General features: G+C 42.1%; 1 protein-coding gene across 3 annotated transcripts in view; it reads right to left on the bottom strand.

Annotated features, from left to right (window-relative positions):
- Positions 1–18,927, bottom strand: part of klf12b (Kruppel like factor 12b) — a 40,158-nt gene that overhangs the window by 8,758 nt on the left and 12,473 nt on the right. For 2 of the 3 annotated variants that reach the window (XM_026295196.1, XM_026295198.1), the window contains exons 2-4: positions 11,098–11,180; positions 4,934–5,480; positions 1,774–1,909 (exon numbers count right to left, since the gene is read on the bottom strand). In XM_026295196.1, the coding sequence (XP_026150981.1) occupies positions 1,774–1,909; positions 4,934–5,480; positions 11,098–11,180 (766 nt within the window). Of the gene's footprint in view, positions 1–1,773; positions 1,910–4,933; positions 5,481–11,097; positions 11,181–12,817; positions 12,900–18,927 lie in introns of those variants that run through there. The other variant, XM_026295199.1, reaches the window with a different exon arrangement.

The following is an 18,927-nucleotide window of genomic DNA, read 5'->3' as shown; positions in this document are numbered from 1 at the left end:
CTTCCTCTATGTGGCCAAACCAGCATGTAACTCAAGAAGACTACAGACTGCTTTGTTTTTCACAGACAAACATGCAAGTCTGTGTTCCTGTTGACAATGGCTGACCTCCTTCTGGAACCAGCTGTTCTGTCCACTGTGCAGAAACACGTGCATGCATACAGTACAAACACACATACACTAGAGGACTAATACTTGCAGGCGTGCACACATACTTATTCACACACACACAGTCAAAAACACAGCGTGCACAGTTTCCACACAGCACAGTCTGCACTTTGCACATAGAGAAGTGAATGTGTGGGCAGACCCTGGCAGGGTATTGCTAAGCCTGGCTGGTGATTTATCTCCATAGTGAAAGCTTGGGCAGTGAAAGGTTGGGTCCTGCCAACCTCTGTTCTCTTCTGACCACCCAGTGCCCACGTGTGGCACTCAGGGGCACGCCTGTCCCTTTCAATAACCTGCATTGAAACCTGAGTCCTCTAGGACTCACGTCTGTGAGTGTGTGTGTTTGTATGTCTGTCCTGAAACATGGCAACCTCTACTTGAACCACTGAACAAGCACAGTCAGACTAGAAAGTTTTACCACAATGTATTACAAGGTTCCACCATAGTAGCTCATTTAGTTTCATTACTGCAAAAGTTCACACAGCTATGTTCTTTCAGCCCTGTAAGATAAGAGCATTACCACCAGAACAGCCAGTTGGGGCTGGGCTGCTGTCAGCCTCATCCTTGTTAATGTTGCTACATCATTAGCAAAAGTCTCACACAGTGATTCCTTACAGTTAATCTAAATAAAAGTCCTATGGGCATTAGCATGAGTCTTGCCAGGCTTCTAGTTATGATTGTTCTGGGTTTATGGCTGGCGGATGGCACAGGGGAGGGGAGGGGTGGGATTGTGGGGACCACAGGGGGCTGCAAGGCCGAGCCAAATGCTCCTCTGAATCAGATTTCCTGTTTCTGATCAGGATACCGTAAGTTTTCATTTGCTGGAGAGGGAAGAAGTTTTTTCATTCAACACAGATGGACTGGCACCACAGGAGTTGTGATGTCTGTAGGCTGCACAGGGCATAAAAAGTATGTCTAAGCCATATGCAGTCAGGCATATAGATGCACACCTACACATATACTTCCAAGAACACTAAGTTTGTATGTAGAAGATGCTCTCACCCAGAGTGACAAATCATGTATTACCTCTGTACTCTAAGCACTTTTTTTGATACCTAGAAGTGATCTATATTGTACTTTTCAATTACAAGACAAACAAGTATACTGTTAACTTCTAGTGTACTCTTTAAATAGTCAACTCCTTCTTCAAATTTGAAATAATCTTTGTAGGTTAAGACTTGGAAACGAATAGCTATTCAAAATAAAACCATCTAATAAACCTCTGTACAGACTATATAACATTAGAATCTAGAATATTTTTCTCTAAAGTAGCTATTCCGTTTAGAAAAATGTATCCACTCCTTCTATAAAAAGTAATACTTTAAAGTTCTTGTATGGAAGTCCATGGCCACGTAATAATGAAAAGCAACTACCGCTAGGTTAAAAAATACTTTTGTAAATGCTGGCAATAATTGCAAAAATGGAACAAAAGTATTAGCCAACAGTAGGAATTAATAATCATCACACTTCCCAAACATGACTGAACAGAAACAAACGCTTAAGACAAAGGTAACTGTTTTTCAGAGCTGTTAAGGTTAGTAGATGAGAAAATGTCAGTGTGGGGAGTCAACATTTCGTAGGCACACCTATAGAGATCATAATACTTACTCTTGTACCGCGCGGGCTATAGACAGCGCAGTGGAGCCGGTCTCATTAACACTGTCCAAGGTCACGTTTGGCAGGTCATCGTCATCGCTGTCACTTTTGATCTGTCTTGGCGACAGGCCGTTGGGGTCTGTGTGTGCTGTGAGGATGGGACACAGACACAGGAGACAGACACATGATACTGGAGCCGGCCCTGGAAACTTACAAGGCCTATCACATTCTGTGTGTTGGAAAGTGTTTCTAATTGTAATGAGGTAATGGCCTTCATATATCCTCATTTCATCCATCACTTTTCAGAGGAATCTATCTACAAAGCTACTTTTTTGTCATCTCATGTCATCATGTATTAATGAGATGGCCTTTTCTGTCCTCAATTTTAAAATTGAGGACAGAAAAAAAACACCCACACCCACCCACACACACCCACACACACAGTCTATCAGTGAGATAAGGAGCTGGGTGGAGCACTGTTTGGACAATGCTGTTGTCTCTGTGTGTTGGAACATTTGTTCATTTGTTAGTATGTGTGTATTCCTATTAAATATGCTCAAGTTAAAAGTACACATACATGCATAAGTGCAACTTTGTTGGGCACTCTGTTCTCTTCCTCTACGTGTGCAACTGAAAAAGAGAATCACACTCATAATAACGACAAACTTTTACATAAAAGGCCTGAAGACACTTCCCTGATTCTTCTGCTTTTTTACAGTAACCAAGAATAAACATGCCGAACATTTGACTGCTCTTAAGAGGTCTGTGTTTCTTGAGCTTCATGAAAAAGTTACATCTATTCCACAAGTTGTGACAACCTCCCCCTGGAACAGATCATTGGAAATATTGCCAGAGCCTGGAGCCATTCTGTCCTCTCTGTCTCCATGGACACAGGCTGCGTACACATCCTTTATAACTCAAGAGATTAATGTCAAAGTAAGTATAGACCTGTCGGAGACTACTTGCAAAAGAAAGTTGTTGCAAATCTACAGCATGAGATGAACACTGATGAAGTAAATCAGTAATTCAGGAAAAACTAACTATAAAATACTAGCTGTTACTGTTAATGAAAATAGGATCACCACAAACAATGAAGCATATACATTTTCCACTAAGTCCTGTAATACCCCTGCCTACTGTAAGCCTGGACCTTTTATAAGCTATCAGGACTTTGCCTCTTCTGCCCTCTCAGCTGAGACTGTGGTCATAATGGCCCATAATAAGGGTCTAGAGTTAGGATCAGACATGGTGTTATTACTGAGGGGGACACAGAAATAATGCTGTAACTCTGCTGGAGCTTTTGCTTTTAAAGGTTTCTAATTGTTGTTGCACACTAAGACATGCGGAGTGGTCACCAGTGCGCCTACCCTATGGAAAACCTGTAATTAGTTAGAAATGCATCGTGCATTGGAAAGGGGTATTTTGAGCGAGGGACACAAAGGAGGAGTGGTGGAGAGGTGGGCAGTGCACCGGATTTCTTTCTTTCTCTCCTGTTGTTTCCAGTCAAGCCCTGTTTCCATGGCAACCTCTTGCCGGAGACAGGGAGACAGCAGTGAAAGGAAGGGTACCCGCCCTCTCTTAAAGAGGATGGCCAACCTGTGTGTGTGTGTGTGTGTGTGTGTGTGTGTGTGTGTGTGTGTGTGTGTGTGTGTGTGTGTGTCTGTGTCTGTGTGTGTGTGCACATGCAAGTGTTTTTGTATCTATGGTGAGAGCTTCAATAATCACATTAAACTTCACATGGAGGGAAAAGGGCTTTAGTTTGTGACTCATGATGTCAACAACTTATTTGTTCAGCTCCCAACCAATAGAAAATACCTGAGAGAGAAAACTCTAAAGCAAAAGCAAAAAAATTCAGCTCATATACAAACAGAAAGATGTCTTAGAGCATTACATTTCTTTTGACTTCGACAGTAGGAAATTTTATGTAAATGGTATCACCAAGTCATTAAGTTATATTAGCTAAATATTGTTTGTCTGCTGGTAGCTACCTCATTAAAAGTGACTGTATCCACCACACCCAAAATTTACCCTAATTCCTTTGTATTTGTGCCTCCAGAGCTGGGCAGAACTGATGTCGGACTGTGTATATGTGCATTCAGGCTCTTGTGCCACCCATCCTAAATATCCATCCACACCCTCTTACGCAAGTTTTGTTTTTCCTGTCCTTCCTTCTTTTCTGTGCTCGGGAACAGACATCCAGCCTTTAAACGCCCATCTCTGAGGGCCACCCCACCCAGCCAGCCATGCGTCTGCCTAAGCGGATGCTCTAATTACACATCTCAGTTTCTTTGCTTGTATAGGAAATAGTGCAATAAATGGCTGTGAGTTAAAGTTTAAATATGTCTGTCCATCTTGCAGAGAGTTACAAGATGACGTGACCTCTTTTACAACCAACAGTTGCCCTGTGTGCAACACCTATACTAGGCACACTCCCAGTGGTTGGCTGTAAAACCACACCCAGAAAGAAAACCAATAACACAGTTTAGATTTGGCGAGAGAATTCTAATACTCAAGCTGCCCAAGATGTTTGCTTCTCTACGAAGGAAAAACAACAACTGATGTGGCCCTAGTTACCTGCACCTGAGGCTATTTAAGACAGCCAAGCACAAGTCTCTTTTAGTTAAAGATGGGAGAGCCTTTCAACCTGTACACCTCATCTGCACTCTGAAAGTGTACCATTGCCTCCTGAGGGTCCATCTCTAAAAGCACACACACACACACACACACACACACACACACATACTGTACAGTGAGCATTCATGGCACTCTGCCTGCAAGTGGTTTGAGTAAAGGCAGCACAGGGCATCTGGCCTGATAAACATATCACTATTCATAGATTGTCATTGGAATATGCAATATCACATTGCCAGTTCTTCACTCTCTAATGTCAGCATGGACCTTTCTGACACCCCTTGTTTCTGACCCAGAAAATAGACACAGACTAATTTTATTCAAATTCAAATTCCAAAAAGTTTTTGGTACTATATGTTTATCAGTAGGTAGAGGAAATATCTATTAAAGCTGGAGGCTAGAGCTTTGTGGGAGACACATCATGCAGCAATAGTATTAAGACTGAATCATAATGTATCATGTCTTTCTTACTTAAAATGATGAAAGAGGATCAATAGACATCCCTATGAATATGGAGTACATTTGGAACTCATGGTCTCACCTTTGCCCTGGCTTTTGGCCTCATCCAGCAGAGGTAGCATGATGGCGTTGTTGAGGCTTGAGGGTGATCGAACGGCAGTGTTGTACATGACGGGCAATGACTGCACCACAACTGGGATACGGTGAACATGGCTAGCCAGCTTCCCTGCTCCCTGCAGGCTCAGTGGACTGGATGGAGGCGGCACAGAGTGCAGGATGTGCAAATACGGCTGACCTCTCACCCCGCAGCCAGGGGCAACCAGAGAGCCTGGTGTGAGCACCGATGAGGCTGAGGTGATAACTGATGGAGAGGAGGAGGAGGAGGAAGATGATGAAGATAAAGAAGAAGGAGAAAAGGCGGATCGGCGAGGGGGTGATGATGAGATTGTGGTGGTGGGGATGGTGGATGACGAGGAGGGGCGGGGTTTGTTGATTGACAGGTCAACAGGCTCGGTCTGTGTGTGGAAGTGCAGGTCGTGAGCGAGGAGGTCTTCTGGAGGTTCAGGTTTCACTCTGCTGAGGAAGAAAGGGACACTGTCCATCGCAGAATAAGGGCGCACTTTGGGTGACTGTGGGGGAAAAAAATTAACACTGTTGTTAGATATTCCATAACACACCAAACAGAAAAAATAAAAATTGAAACAGTTTTCCTGAAATTGATATATTTACGGCATTAACATCCACATTTCTACTACTGTCCTGCAATAACTTGAACTGTCTCAACCAAAAAGTGATACTGTATGATAAATTGACATATGATTATGATAAATTAAAGCCAAGGACAGATGTTTTTTTACAAATATTCAGCTTCAGAAACATACACAACAAAGTTTGCAGCATGGAATGGCATTTAAAGAGAAAGGAGCAATTAATTTTCTTTTCTTCATTCAATCATTCAAACTCTTCCTGTGAAGTTCCCTCAGTTAGCATGATGTCACAGGCAGATGAAATGCAGGAGTAAAGATACTGTCTCTCACACTCGTCTCTTTTCACTCTCTCTTCTTCTAGGCTTGGGTTGCTCTCTCTCTCACTCTCTCTCTCTCTCTCTCTCCTCCTGGTTTCCATCACCCCCACAGAAACACTGCTCTCTTGGCTCTTTTTTGTATCTCTCCTAAATCTCCTTTGTGACGGTGGAAAAACATCATATGGGCTCAATTTCCTGACCGTCTCTCTCTGTCTCTCAGCAATAGGCCTCCTAAGGCCAACGCTAGTGGCTCAGTGTATCCCTCAGCACATCTTTCACTTAACACCAAGCAGACTGTAACACAACCACTCCATCTGTCTTTTCAGGAAACCTGTTTACTTGGAAAAGATAATGGAGAACATACACAGTAGGAATACAATACTCACCCTGCTACTATTTGTTTCTCCAGACTCCCAAACTTTGGACTTTTTTGGCCCCTTTGATATATTATAATTTCAAATTAACCAGATTTCATGTAATGTAACTGATCTAGACTGTCAGTGTTTAATGTGGGAGAGGTGTTAAAGTATGTAGTAAGTGGTGCTGATCCCTTCAGATGCTGAGGCACAGTTAAGGCCATCAGGGAGTGAGCACCACCAGGGATTTTGACTAACCATACAGGAAAACTCATTCAAATTAGGGGGAAAACTCTGATCGCAGCTGGAGCAGGAATGAAAAATGTTCTGTGCTGTGGAGTTTCATCCTCAGTTTTGTTTTTGAGACTCACATTTCTTTCCCCTTATGTAATGCTGGCTGAGAGTGGATCTGTGGTGAATTACAAATGTTTCAGAGTGGTGTGTGTTCTTTTATGTAGTAGTCTACTATTTTTACTCCAGACCCGTTTTCAGCCTACAGGAAATATTATGACCCCATGGATCAAAAAAAAAAAAAAAAAAAAAAAGTCTTCTCACTGTGTAACTCCTCCTCAGTTGGAAAACAAACCCTACTCCATGAAACACGCCCTCTAATGACCCCTGGACTCTGGTGAAGTTCAGCTCAGGGTGAGGGGTATTAGGTCAAGGTTCACAGCATATTATGATCACCAAGCATTTTTAGGAGCATTTTTATAAGACCATGTTTAAAATTATGCTTTAGAAGAAAACATTTTAATTGTTTTTGCTGAGTGTTTTATTTCTGTATCATAAGAAGATAAAAAACCTTGGCTGTCACAGCTATAATAACATTAAACACAGTAAATGTTAAAATTGGATAATATGACCCTTTATGGTGCCCAGTGTTTGAAGAAACCACTATGGAAAATTGTACTTTCACGTATCCTGCAGTTCAGTTAGTGACACTTCCCTCAAGGAATTGACCATTTATAGAAAAAAGTTATACTATTATATTTGGTGGAAAAGACTGCCCCTTTGAGTGAGCTCACAAAGAATCTGAGCCACACTAATGATTCTCCTTTGAGAATTAATCCTCCTAGTAAAGACCTAAGTACAGAATGATTAGATCTAGTAAAATCAACAATACCGAGAGCTCCAAGACAACAGGAGGAGTTTGGGGTAGTAGAAAAACCTGTAGCAGCAAATGGCCCTGACATAAAATCAGAGGTGTCATTTTATAATAATCACTCTGCATGCCAGTGTAAATATGATTGGATCTGAACCGTCAGCTGGTAGCCAGTCAGCTGATGAATGAGCCACTGATTATAAAGCATGAATGAGCACTTCCTGCCAGTCAGATGATGCAGTCTTTAAGTTTGTTTTCAAAACCAATGCAATGCTTTTGTGCTGCAAATGCTGTTGAGTGGTTTGTCAACTCATGAAGCCAATACAGCCATGGGGTGATTGTTATGTTACTCTGATGAGTGGGGACTTGTATAAACAGTGTTATGCGGCAATGACACCAAGTTTGCCATGAAGGAATCATTGTTATGTGCACATGAAGCTAAAAAAGCGAACAGCAATGTTTTTTTGTTTTTTTGTTTTTTTACATTTCCTTCCTTCTTAGAGTCAGTGAACCAAAAATATCTGTCCCTTGGGGTATATGGGTCCTAATTTAATTTTATTTCTGGTTGTACATTTGTTATCTAGTGTCTACAGTTGCTGTTCTTTGCCTTTACCTTACAAACATTTTAAAAGAAATATGACTTAATTGTCAACAGGTATGTTTGTCAAGTCAAATTGTGCTCTGTGCTTCATGTGCTCATGATACAGCCTTTCTTGACAGACCCTCAGGCTATCATCCAGCTGCTTTTGCACGTGATGTCTCTGTGTTTGTATGTTGTTTGTAGGATGTGAGCGTCATGGGCTGCCTGAAGCTATACCGCCTTAAGGCTGTAAAGCCATTAGATCCATTGAGGCTGATCTCAGTGATTTGGAAATGTTGTCTTTCTCAGCAAGAGCTCTTAAAGTATGTCTCACTAGCTCTAAAGTTCTGTCAGTGAAAGAATACAAGGGACAAAAGAGGAAACTGAAGAAAACATATCCTGTGCTAACCACAAATGTAGTTGAAAGAGACTTAAACTCAGCAAAGCAGAGTTTAAGTCAAAGTCAAGCAGCCAAATCTGCAGCTGACATGGTAAAAATATATACACTTGTGCCTGCAACTGAATACTGGATTACAGGTCATGGCTCATATTTGCTTGTTGTAGCTGGAACAGAATCAATTACTACAGCATATCAACAATTAGTGTGAGGTAAATTGTTCCCTTTAGAGCACTTAAGATTATTTAAAAACTTTTAAAGCATTTCCTTAAAAAATTGATATTTATAAACAAACAATTAAATTCATCAGATTTCTTTTCTATATTCAGATTTAATTAAACTAACTTGCAAAAGTAGCTGGAATAACTTAAAAAACTTTTTAAATAAGGTCATTGGCTAACCTCTGGTTGCATCCAGTTGGGCCTGACACTTTCTATTTTAGAGCTGAACTACCAATCCAGTGTAAGAACTTTTTAAACATTAGATTTTAACACACTTTTTTTTATTCAAAAGCTTTATATAATGCATTGTGAATGGGAGACTAACAAATGGGCTGTGCTGAATGAATAATCACGACACCAAACCCTTTGAGAAGTCAGGAAGCAGTTTTGATCTGACACCACAGATAGAAAGACTTTGGATTAATGCAGGCATTTTCCTTCCCACACCGTTAGCTTGTCAATCAGCAGAAGCAGGAGATACGCTCTGTATTATTGGAACAATGTCAATTCTCCAAAGTGGTTAGGGTAATGTGTTTTAGTTGATTTTTTTGAAAATATGACAGCCCTTATACACTACCAAGAATAATATGCCAAAGCATTGCAGTGGACTGATTACTGTTCATTTGTATAAAAACTTTATTCAAAAGTGTCAGGTTTACTTTTATGATAAAACCACAATCGTGAAATATAGTCCGTTTCTAAGAACATGTAAATATTGGCCAATCCTCTGTCTCTCTTGTGGAAAAAGGGGGAACACTTGTGCAGAAAGGTCAAAACAACAGGGTGTGCAGTCTGTTTTTTCTGTAAAAAACAGAAACTGATTTGCATCTTGGGGTTAGGTTCTCAACACATTTCAGTCAGCCCAAATGGAAAACTTAAGCCACCCCCACTTTCACTTTGACAAACAGATGTATGACCTCAAACCTATACCTTCTCGCGTACACTGAGAACTTATAAAGATGTGCTCAACCTGCCTGCCTTTCTCTGTCCTCATGACATTGTCTTTATTAGAGCATACTGGTTAGTGGGACAGATTTTCCAGGCCCTTGCGGGTGAATTGCCGAGACAGACCATTTCCAGAAAGCCCTTGGCCCCCCGCCACCCAAATGAACACCACATTTCTACAGCAGTCTAAACTGTCTGTGTCTGTCGTCTAAAGGGAAGCTCAGTCTGTTAGGGCAAGATTGGATCTCGGTGCACTTCAAAGTCGTGTGGGCTGCAGTGCTCACATCCTGTCTGTGACTGACATCATTACACGTATGGCAAATGACTTCAAACCCCAGGTATTAGGTATCAGTGCAAGAGCACAGCTCTCAAACCCTTGAGCCACGGACGAGAGCAGGACACCCAGAAAGTAACCACCTGCTGCCTTTCTGTCAAGTTCTTAGATGTGGAGAGACAAAGTCAATTCTTATCAACACAAAGCACCTCCACAGCCAAACAATTCTCTACAAGCCCTGAGATAACCTGATGGGTTATCAGCAGCTGGTGTTTTTCTCATCCATCACAGGTTAATGCTCTGGGGTTCATCTCAGCAGAAACTACTTTGCTCTCCTCCTATAAAGTGCTCTCTGTGACATATTAGTGGCCACAATATTATTGATATGTTTTGAATGGAAATCAATAATATCTGAACACTAATTCATCATGATTACAAATATTAAGTGGCCTGTACTCGCCGCACGCAAAGCTGTGGTAACAACACAAAGCCCCTGTAACCTAGCAACAGCTTCACCATAACAAGACCACTTTATTTCTAGGTATGTCGGATCAGAGAGCACTGATACCGTATGTGGGCCATGAAAGCCCTGCATGAGGTAACTCCTTCATACCTAATATGGTCAATATTCACAGCTTAATTAAACATTAAATCTCCAAATTAGATTAAACTGTGTAATGTAGCCTTCTGAGTAAAACAGACACAAACAAAATTGCCAGTGTGAAGTTAGCACTCACAAGGCCTGTAGTGACAAGCTTCTTGTCTGTGACAAATTCAAATTGAGTGGCAGAAACAACACAGAGCAGAGGCATGCATGGGATGCAGTAGAAGTAGAGATGGAGCTGTGATAGTGCTCACAGAGGAAGAGTATAGCATTATGTGTTGTGTTTGTGTGCATGTGTTGTGTATTGTGTGTATAAGAGAGAGATTATTCATGCGTGTTTGTGAGAAACGAGGGTAAGGGAGGGTAAAGGGAAATTGATAGACATAAAGAAGCAGGAACAGACAGAGATAGATAAGATTTAGATTTTCCCATGTGACCCTCCTCCCCGGAGCAGTGACTCCATCTGTGCAATCACCCCCAGCCAGCACGGACTCACTGCTGGCCCCAGTCACCTCCCCGAAACCCCCCAATGCATTCCTGCTCCAGCTGTGGCTGAGCTCGTCTCCTCTTCCTGCTCACTACCATGCTCTCCGACCACTCCTCTTAGCCCCCACACTCATTCTCTCACACACTCACTTGCTCAGGCCTGGGAGTGATTATCGGCCCATTGCCGGGAGGAGGAAAGAAGGAAAGGAAAGCAGGAGAAAAAAAGGGAATTGTCTGGAAAACAACTGCTCTCTTACCCCTTGTTCCGATTCCAGGGGCTCAGCTTTGACTCGGACTGCAGGCATTCCGTCAAGCATTAACATCCTGTTTCTTAGGCTGCCTGAGAAGGGACACAGAGGAGGTGTAAGATGGGTGTTTTAGCATGACTAAGCAGGTCCCACATTCAATTATTCACACATAGACATCTACAATGTTTTGCCTGCACCCACTGAGAAATAAACACATTTTAAATAGACATAAATTCAGGTTTCAAAACCATCAGAAGCTGACAGAAAAAAAGATGTGAACAAACTGTGTAAACTCAGTCAGTGCACCGCCATGACTCCCTCTTGTCCATAATAAAGATTTTCAATTGCCTGGTGGGCTGCTGTGGGGCTAATAATACTTCACAGTGCTGAATAAAATCCTCTTAAGACTCATATGGAAAACAAATAATTGCTCTGATATGCAGTTACTCAATAGCAATGGCAGAGTTTCCTCTGGTCACTGATAAAAAACAACAAATGTCACTTGAAAATTTAAGAGTGAAATTTTGACCCTTCACAATATAATGATGTGATTTTAATACCACATTATGGAACTCACACAAACATACACAAAAACACAATTTTAATACATTTTAACATTATTTCTTTTCCTTTGGCGCCTCAATGTGTAATGTATCTTTGTAAAGTGGGCAGCAGTGCCCGGATCCCCTGCTCCGTGTTGTGGCTTTAAGGCCGATATTCGGATGGAGCCAGTGACAACAATGCATGTTCCATATCCCTCAGCTGGTGCCGACCTAAGGTAACCCTTCCTCTTATTATTTTAGCAGCAGTACATGGAGGAATGCAAGCAAGGCAAATAGACTCTAAACATCTCTATTACTCTCCACTGCTGGCACCAGCAGCTGGATGTGTGGCCCAGTTCTTGCAGTCAGCACTGCTGTGGCCATCCTTGCTAGTTTTGTGCAGTGAAAAAACCTCAGCCAGTCATGGATGGCACATATTCTCTCCATACAGCTGGTTATCTGATCACCTAAGTGTGCCAAGCAACTAAGATCTCACACAACGTCCACAAAGCTGTCCAATGCTGAATTGTTTTTTTCTTACTGGAAAACTACTACTGCACATTTCATTCAAAATAGCCACAACAGAACCACGTAATGCTACATAACTGTTCCAATAGGCCTACCTCTTAGATTCTTAAGCAAACGGATAATCCTGACTGTGTGTGTGTGAGGGAGGTACAGAAAGAGGGAGGATTTACTCAATCTGCAACACCCCCCCCCCCCCCTCCAAGATCTGGCCTCTCAGGTCTAAGTCCCTCAGGTACCCTGGCTCTGCTACTATTGTATTGTTGTCCAGTATGTCCTTCGGCTTCAGGTCTTGGTAGTCCCAGATAGCGTTGCCATAGTAACAGTTAAGCGGGTGGAGCTGCAGCCTCAGTCCAGCCTCAAGCCATGTATTGAGGAGAACAAGAGGAGTGCACTAAAAAGGCTGAAAGTGACGTTTGTTTTTCATCAAGATGACCACTCACTGTGGCAGAGAATGTGTTTTTTAGAAATAGACACTTTTGGTAAAATCTTTATTCACTTTTGCACTTTTTTTCCAAGCATGGTGCAGTCAGAATGGCACATTTCTTGAAAGCACCAACCTCTCCCCATGTGCCTGTGGTCTATTCATAAGAAATCAATGGCAAGCCCATATACTTGTGAATGTAATGGCCAAAGAGCAAAGAGCAATATAAGAGACGTACCACTGAGTAATGAGCTAACATAGGGTAGTTGAGGAGTTCCAACTGTAAACTGCTTTTGTTCCTCTGAAAGGATCAGCTTGGCCAGTTAGGACATGAGGATCACAAACCAAAAAGATTAAAAATGAGATTGGCTTTAAAAGAAGGAGAATTTGTTCAAGGTAATAAACCACTGCCTATCCCACCTTCTCTGTCATTTTATTTGGTGTGATGGCAGCAGGCTTAGGCAGCTAGCACTGTGCTGTCCATCAGCAGTATGAGGCTCTGTGTGTGGGAGATGGGGGGGGGGGGGGGGGGGGGGGGGGGGGGGGGACAAGGTAGATTAAGATCACCTTTCCATTTGCTGCACTCTGAAATGAAATGGCCATCCCAGGTGTGTGGGGGAGTTGGATGGAGAGAAGAGAGCAGTGGAGTGTTGAGGCATCTCATTTCTCCCTCCTACCTGCCCCCTTGTACCCATCAATATCCAGAGGGAAAAAAAAAAAAAAAACATGTAAAAGGAGCAGGTAAAGAGTGAGGCCAGTACTCACAGCAAAAGAGATTGAAATATATGTGTGTCCTGCTCGCCTTACTATTCTGTTTGTGCTTACTTGTGTGTCTGTTAATGCACTACCGAAATATGTACTGTAACCCCCAGTACATATCCACATCTGTGACCTCAGGCCCACTGTCTGCCAGTTTGCTGATGGCTATCAGCTCTGTGCTGACTGATAGCAACTAGGTGCAGTGAAAGGATATGGCTCAGCTGAACAAACCCCAAATATACTAGATGGATCAGTTATAAGTGACCTCTCTTAAAAAACAAATTCAAATGATGTCCATACCAGTGGCATCAGTTTCAAAAACTTGGCGTGTAAAAATAACAGGCCTACAAAATCTTCAATAACCGCTCACTGACATGGCTCTTAGCTTTAGTTTAGCAGCTGATATTGTAAATTAATTGAAGATGGACTCTTTTTAAGTAACTGGTCATTGTAAATTTCTGAGATTTAAACAGGAAGTACTTTAGTTAGAAAAAAACCTCCAAGGTGTGTGTTGGTTGAGTGGGTGGTGTAAATCACTGTGAGTTCATGTTCTCACAGCACATGAGAGTGTGAAGACAGATCCTACTTAATACTATCTCTGGGTGTTCACGCTCACAGCTACAGAACACATTTTTGTTCAGGAGAAAGTTAAGCTTAAATAAACACACGACACTAGATTTAGTATCTGGCTGTGTGCACTCTCTCCTGCTTTTGCTCTCATCTCTATCATGCACATACTTACACACATGCAAACACCACACACTCCGAAGCACACTGTAACAGACGGGCCAATGCTTTGTTCCCATGTCGAGCGCCCAGAGCAACTGGGTGCATCTGTGTCACAGAGGCTGGACCTGCTGCCATGGGCTGGGATGCAAGAGAGGGAAAGGAAAGGGGGCAGTGAATTATGGGAGATACATGAGGAAGGATTAAGGAAGGTGATAGCAAGAGAAGTGAGCGAGGGTGGGGGCTTGTCAAAGAGCACAGAGTTGCTGGCAGGAGAAGTGGTTAGGGAAACAACCAAGGGGAGTTGAAGAGGTTGAGGAGGGAGGGAGGGAGGGTGTTTAGTGGGGTGGAGGAGGGGCGGTAGTCAGAGAAGCAAGAGAGGGTAGAGAGGGGATATGGACCCGAGCCAAGGCCCGGTCGAGCGCAAAGCACACGGTGCAAGAATGCCAACAGACCCCCCTCCCACAAGGTCCTCTACCACAGAGAAGAGAGCAAGAAAAAGGGAAAGCCAGAGAGGGAAACAGCTAAAAAAGCATTTTTAAATGTTGCAAATACAAAACAAATGATTAACTAGTGCTACAAGAGGAAATACATAAAAAAAACAGTGCTGTAGGTGATGTGACATGTGCTTTTGTGTTTTTCCCTGTATTGTGTGCTACAGCCCTCTTTGCCACAGCTCACTTCCCCTTTCTGTGCCCCTGGACACCCCAGTGTGACACATTGGCCTGATAACCAGCCTACAACTGCTAGCTCACCAGCACACTCCTCCACTTCCTGTCTTTTGACTCAGTGCAGAAACTTTTAGAAAAGCAGTGAAAGCTGAGTGCATTTACAACATACTCAGGTGACAAAGAAAATGCTTGTTAGAAAAAGACAACTGGCTGAGTGAAAGGTTTGTAGACCCTGCACAATAAAAGCCTAATACATGTTTGTTAAAAACATATTAATCTTGTTTGCTCACAGCATCAACACAATAGATCCACAGCTGATTTTTAACCTCCGTCTGCTTCAAGTTAACCACTGTCTGTTCATGATCTCATCTTGTTGGCCTCATTCTGGTCTGGAGAGCCATTCAAATAGTTCCCTGCAGAGTTACTACTTAAAAGGGAACTGCACTTCACCAAAAAACAGTGTCTGGAGTGGCCAAAGGTTTGACAGACTTAAGAACCTTAAATCAACATAGAAATGTGTAATTTGTAATCAAAGAGATGAAATTACAAAATTACAAAAACAAGCAAACTTTTCTGACTTCTGTAATTCTGTTTCCTGTAATTAAAAAATTGATTTTGTTGCAAAAACTTCATAGTAGAGTTTGTTATACCAAATAAATAAGACAATATCTAAATGTAACTGGAATAAGTTATAAACCAGATATATACTGGATACACCATAAAACAGATAAACTAGTCTTGCTAAAATGACCTTTACATTGTCGGTACATATGATCACCACCTTAGGCAAAATATTAAGGTTTTGCACAGAGGCTACATTGCCTTCAAATATAAAACCCTTTTTCTAAACATACTTTGCAGTTACTGCTGTATTACTACAGTGTGTTTTTCCCATAAGAGCTGAGTGGAGTGAGTGGAAAATCTCACAGTTTCTATATTTTGCCATTCTTCAAAAACAGAAGGTAAACTCCAAAATTCCCTACGTATAAAGCTTTTAATGGTTTGTTCCAACATTACAGCATTGCACTTCCATAAAGTTGTAAGCTCACAAAAGATAGATTTAATAAAGAAGGTCCAAAATCAAAGCAACTGAGACCAAGTATTTTGATTTTAAGTCCCCTGCATAAAGTACGTCAAAGTCACACTCATAACACAGGATTCTACATTTCTCATAATGCAACCTGCCACTTTTTGCAGACCAAAGGAGATTGGCTACTCCAAAGTGACAACCAGGTGAAACCTAGCTGATTAGGCAGCAGCAGAGGTGAGGCAAGGTGCAGTTGCATATAGGTTGTAGGGACGCTGGCAAGTATGGGGTTGAGACAGTGTTGGTGTCTGATATAGAGCTGAGGGGAAACCGGGCAGACAGTGTACATGTTGAGTAACATGTAACTAGTAGAAGTCAGGCAGACTAATGCACAGAGTTACCAAAGGGAAGCCAGGCAGAGGTTCAGGTAGGCAGAGTGGCAGATCAGGCAGAGTCACCAACTGGGAGCAAACAGAAAACTAGGTAGAGACAGACTGGTTCAGGAAGGTAGATCAGGGCGAGTTGCCAGTGAGGCCCTGAGGAGACAGTGACTCGGGTTTGTATAGCAAAGGAGAGAGAGATAAATAATGAGGGAGCCAATGACTGAGTCGCAATAAGGAAAAAAAAAAAAACAAAGAACCAGAAGTGCTACAAAATAAGAGCATGGGACAGGAAGTGAGCAGCGATCATGACAACAACCAAAAGTTTCACACTGATGGGCTGAGTAGCATTTCCTATGATGACGGAATTAACCTTTAACTTCCTAACTCACACACATCATGTAAGCAGTGTTGGTGCTGTTTGATAAACATGTGTCTCAGTGAGCAAGGTGGAGATATGCGTTTTGCTTAGACTTCACCCTAGATGTACTAAACAAACATTGAGTTTTTTCTAATAATTCCTGGCACTCTGTGAATGGTCTCAGAATTTCCATTTCATAAGCTGTATTTTCCTTGGCAGGACCAGCAGGCAAAGTTTTTTGGATGCTTCTGGGACAATTCTGAACAGGGCTCAAGACAGCAAAGCACTACTGCCTCGCTGCTCGTGGGAACACTACTACCTTTCTGCACAAGTACAATGACATCAAACTAGTAATGCACACTATCATTAATAAAAGAGAAAAAAAAGTTCCCGTTAGAGTTAAAACCCCCTTAGAGATGCACTCAACTGATGCACTTTACCTCAAAACGCCCTGCCCTTTTCCTCTGGGAATAAATCAGTTCCAGAGAGGAAAAACACAGATCCCTTCATGAACACATCTGTTATTAGACAGAATACACTTTTCATGTGTTGGATGTTTTTAATCTCTGGGACATACAGCCAAACCTGGATAGCTTATCGGGTCCCATCAATTTAAACAATGTCATTTTGTATCTGTCTGGTTCTATCTATGTTTCACCTGTTGTTGAACTTGATGTGGCTGTGCTCCCTGCTACACTCAGACATATAGTCTGCAATTCAAAAGACTATTAAAAAAAAAACTAACAATTTTGTTCACTGACATCACGCAACTCTGCTGCACGATAAACACAATAATTTGCACAGGCTGAATGGAGATGGTAAACAGTGAGTAATAAGTCTGTGTGCTTAAAAATAAAAATCAAACACTGGCCCACTATAGAAAAACACTCTGGGGCTCTTTCCATAGAGTTTAAATTACACACCTTTATCTTTAATGCTTAAAGAGTATATTTTTGGGGACAATCAGATATATATTTAGCATAATGTGGAGACGGTGTCAAGTAAGGTTAAATTATTCTGGGTTCATGATGTACAGTATCTGCACATGGAAATGGCCTCAGCATGTGTTGAAAATTTTTTTAATTCCTTCACAATGACCTCATTATACACTCCTGCAGATACCTAATACAAAAATGTTCCTTTATATAACAAGATATAACATAAACGTTTCTCTACACCAGTGTGTGTGTGAGTGAACACACACACTCTCACTCACACACACACACACACACACACACACACACACACACACACACACACACACACACACACACACACACACACACACACAGCAACAGAGAAACAGAGAGATAGAGAAGAGGAAAGTCATGTTCTTGAGTCAGGAGTTCAGCACCTGGGAGGAAACCAGTTCTATTTATAGAGTTGATACCCATGTAAAACACATACACACGTACATGCACACACACGAACAACACACACTGATGCACCAGAAAGGCCCATGGAAGTTCCCATATTCTGTTGTATTGCCCTTGGGTTCTTGCTATTTCTGCCAGGGGCAGGGGGATCCTGTGTCAGTAATCCTGTCAGGATGAGGGGATGAGGTCGACGGATGCAGCTCAAGTCCACTGCTTTCACCAGCGCACACAAACACACACATATACACACATACACACAGCACAACAACTATATTAAAAAACTATAAATATTAAATAGATGTGCAGCTTTTTAATAAAAAGTATTAAATAACAAACACTGTTTAAAACACATGCAAAAAAAATTTAATTTAAAACTCATATAAGAATTGTGACACAATTCAGTCCAAACACATTAGTTTGTCTAATACTAGTTGTACCAGGGATTAATACTACAACCAGGTAATAAAGGTAAAACCACTGCCTATCCCACCTTCTCTGTCATTTTATTTGGTGTGATGGCAGCAGGCTTAGGCAGCTAGCACTGTGCTGTCCATCAGCAGTATGAGGCTCTGTGTGTGGGAGATGGGGGGGGGGGGGGGGGGGGGGGGGGGGGGACAAGGTAGATTAAGATCACCTTTCCATTTGCTGCACTCTGAAATGAAATGGCCATCCCAGGTGTGTGGGGGAGTTGGATGGAGAGAAGAGAGCAGTGGAGTGTTGAGGCATCTCATTTCTCCCTCCTACCTGCCCCCTTGTACCCATCAATATCCAGAGGGAAAAAAAAAAAAAAAACATGTAAAAGGAGCAGGTAAAGAGTGAGGCCAGTACTCACAGCAAAAGAGATTGAAATATATGTGTGTCCTGCTCGCCTTACTATTCTGTTTGTGCTTACTTGTGTGTCTGTTAATGCACTACCGAAATATGTACTGTAACCCCCAGTACATATCCACATCTGTGACCTCAGGCCCACTGTCTGCCAGTTTGCTGATGGCTATCAGCTCTGTGCTGACTGATAGCAACTAGGTGCAGTGAAAGGATATGGCTCAGC

Source organism: Mastacembelus armatus, chromosome 21 (assembly GCF_900324485.2).
Source record: "Mastacembelus armatus chromosome 21, fMasArm1.2, whole genome shotgun sequence".
Lineage (NCBI taxonomy): Eukaryota > Metazoa > Chordata > Actinopteri > Synbranchiformes > Mastacembelidae > Mastacembelus > Mastacembelus armatus.
The sequence above is the reverse complement of the archived record's forward strand: the minus strand, read 5'-3'. Positions and strand labels throughout refer to the sequence as shown.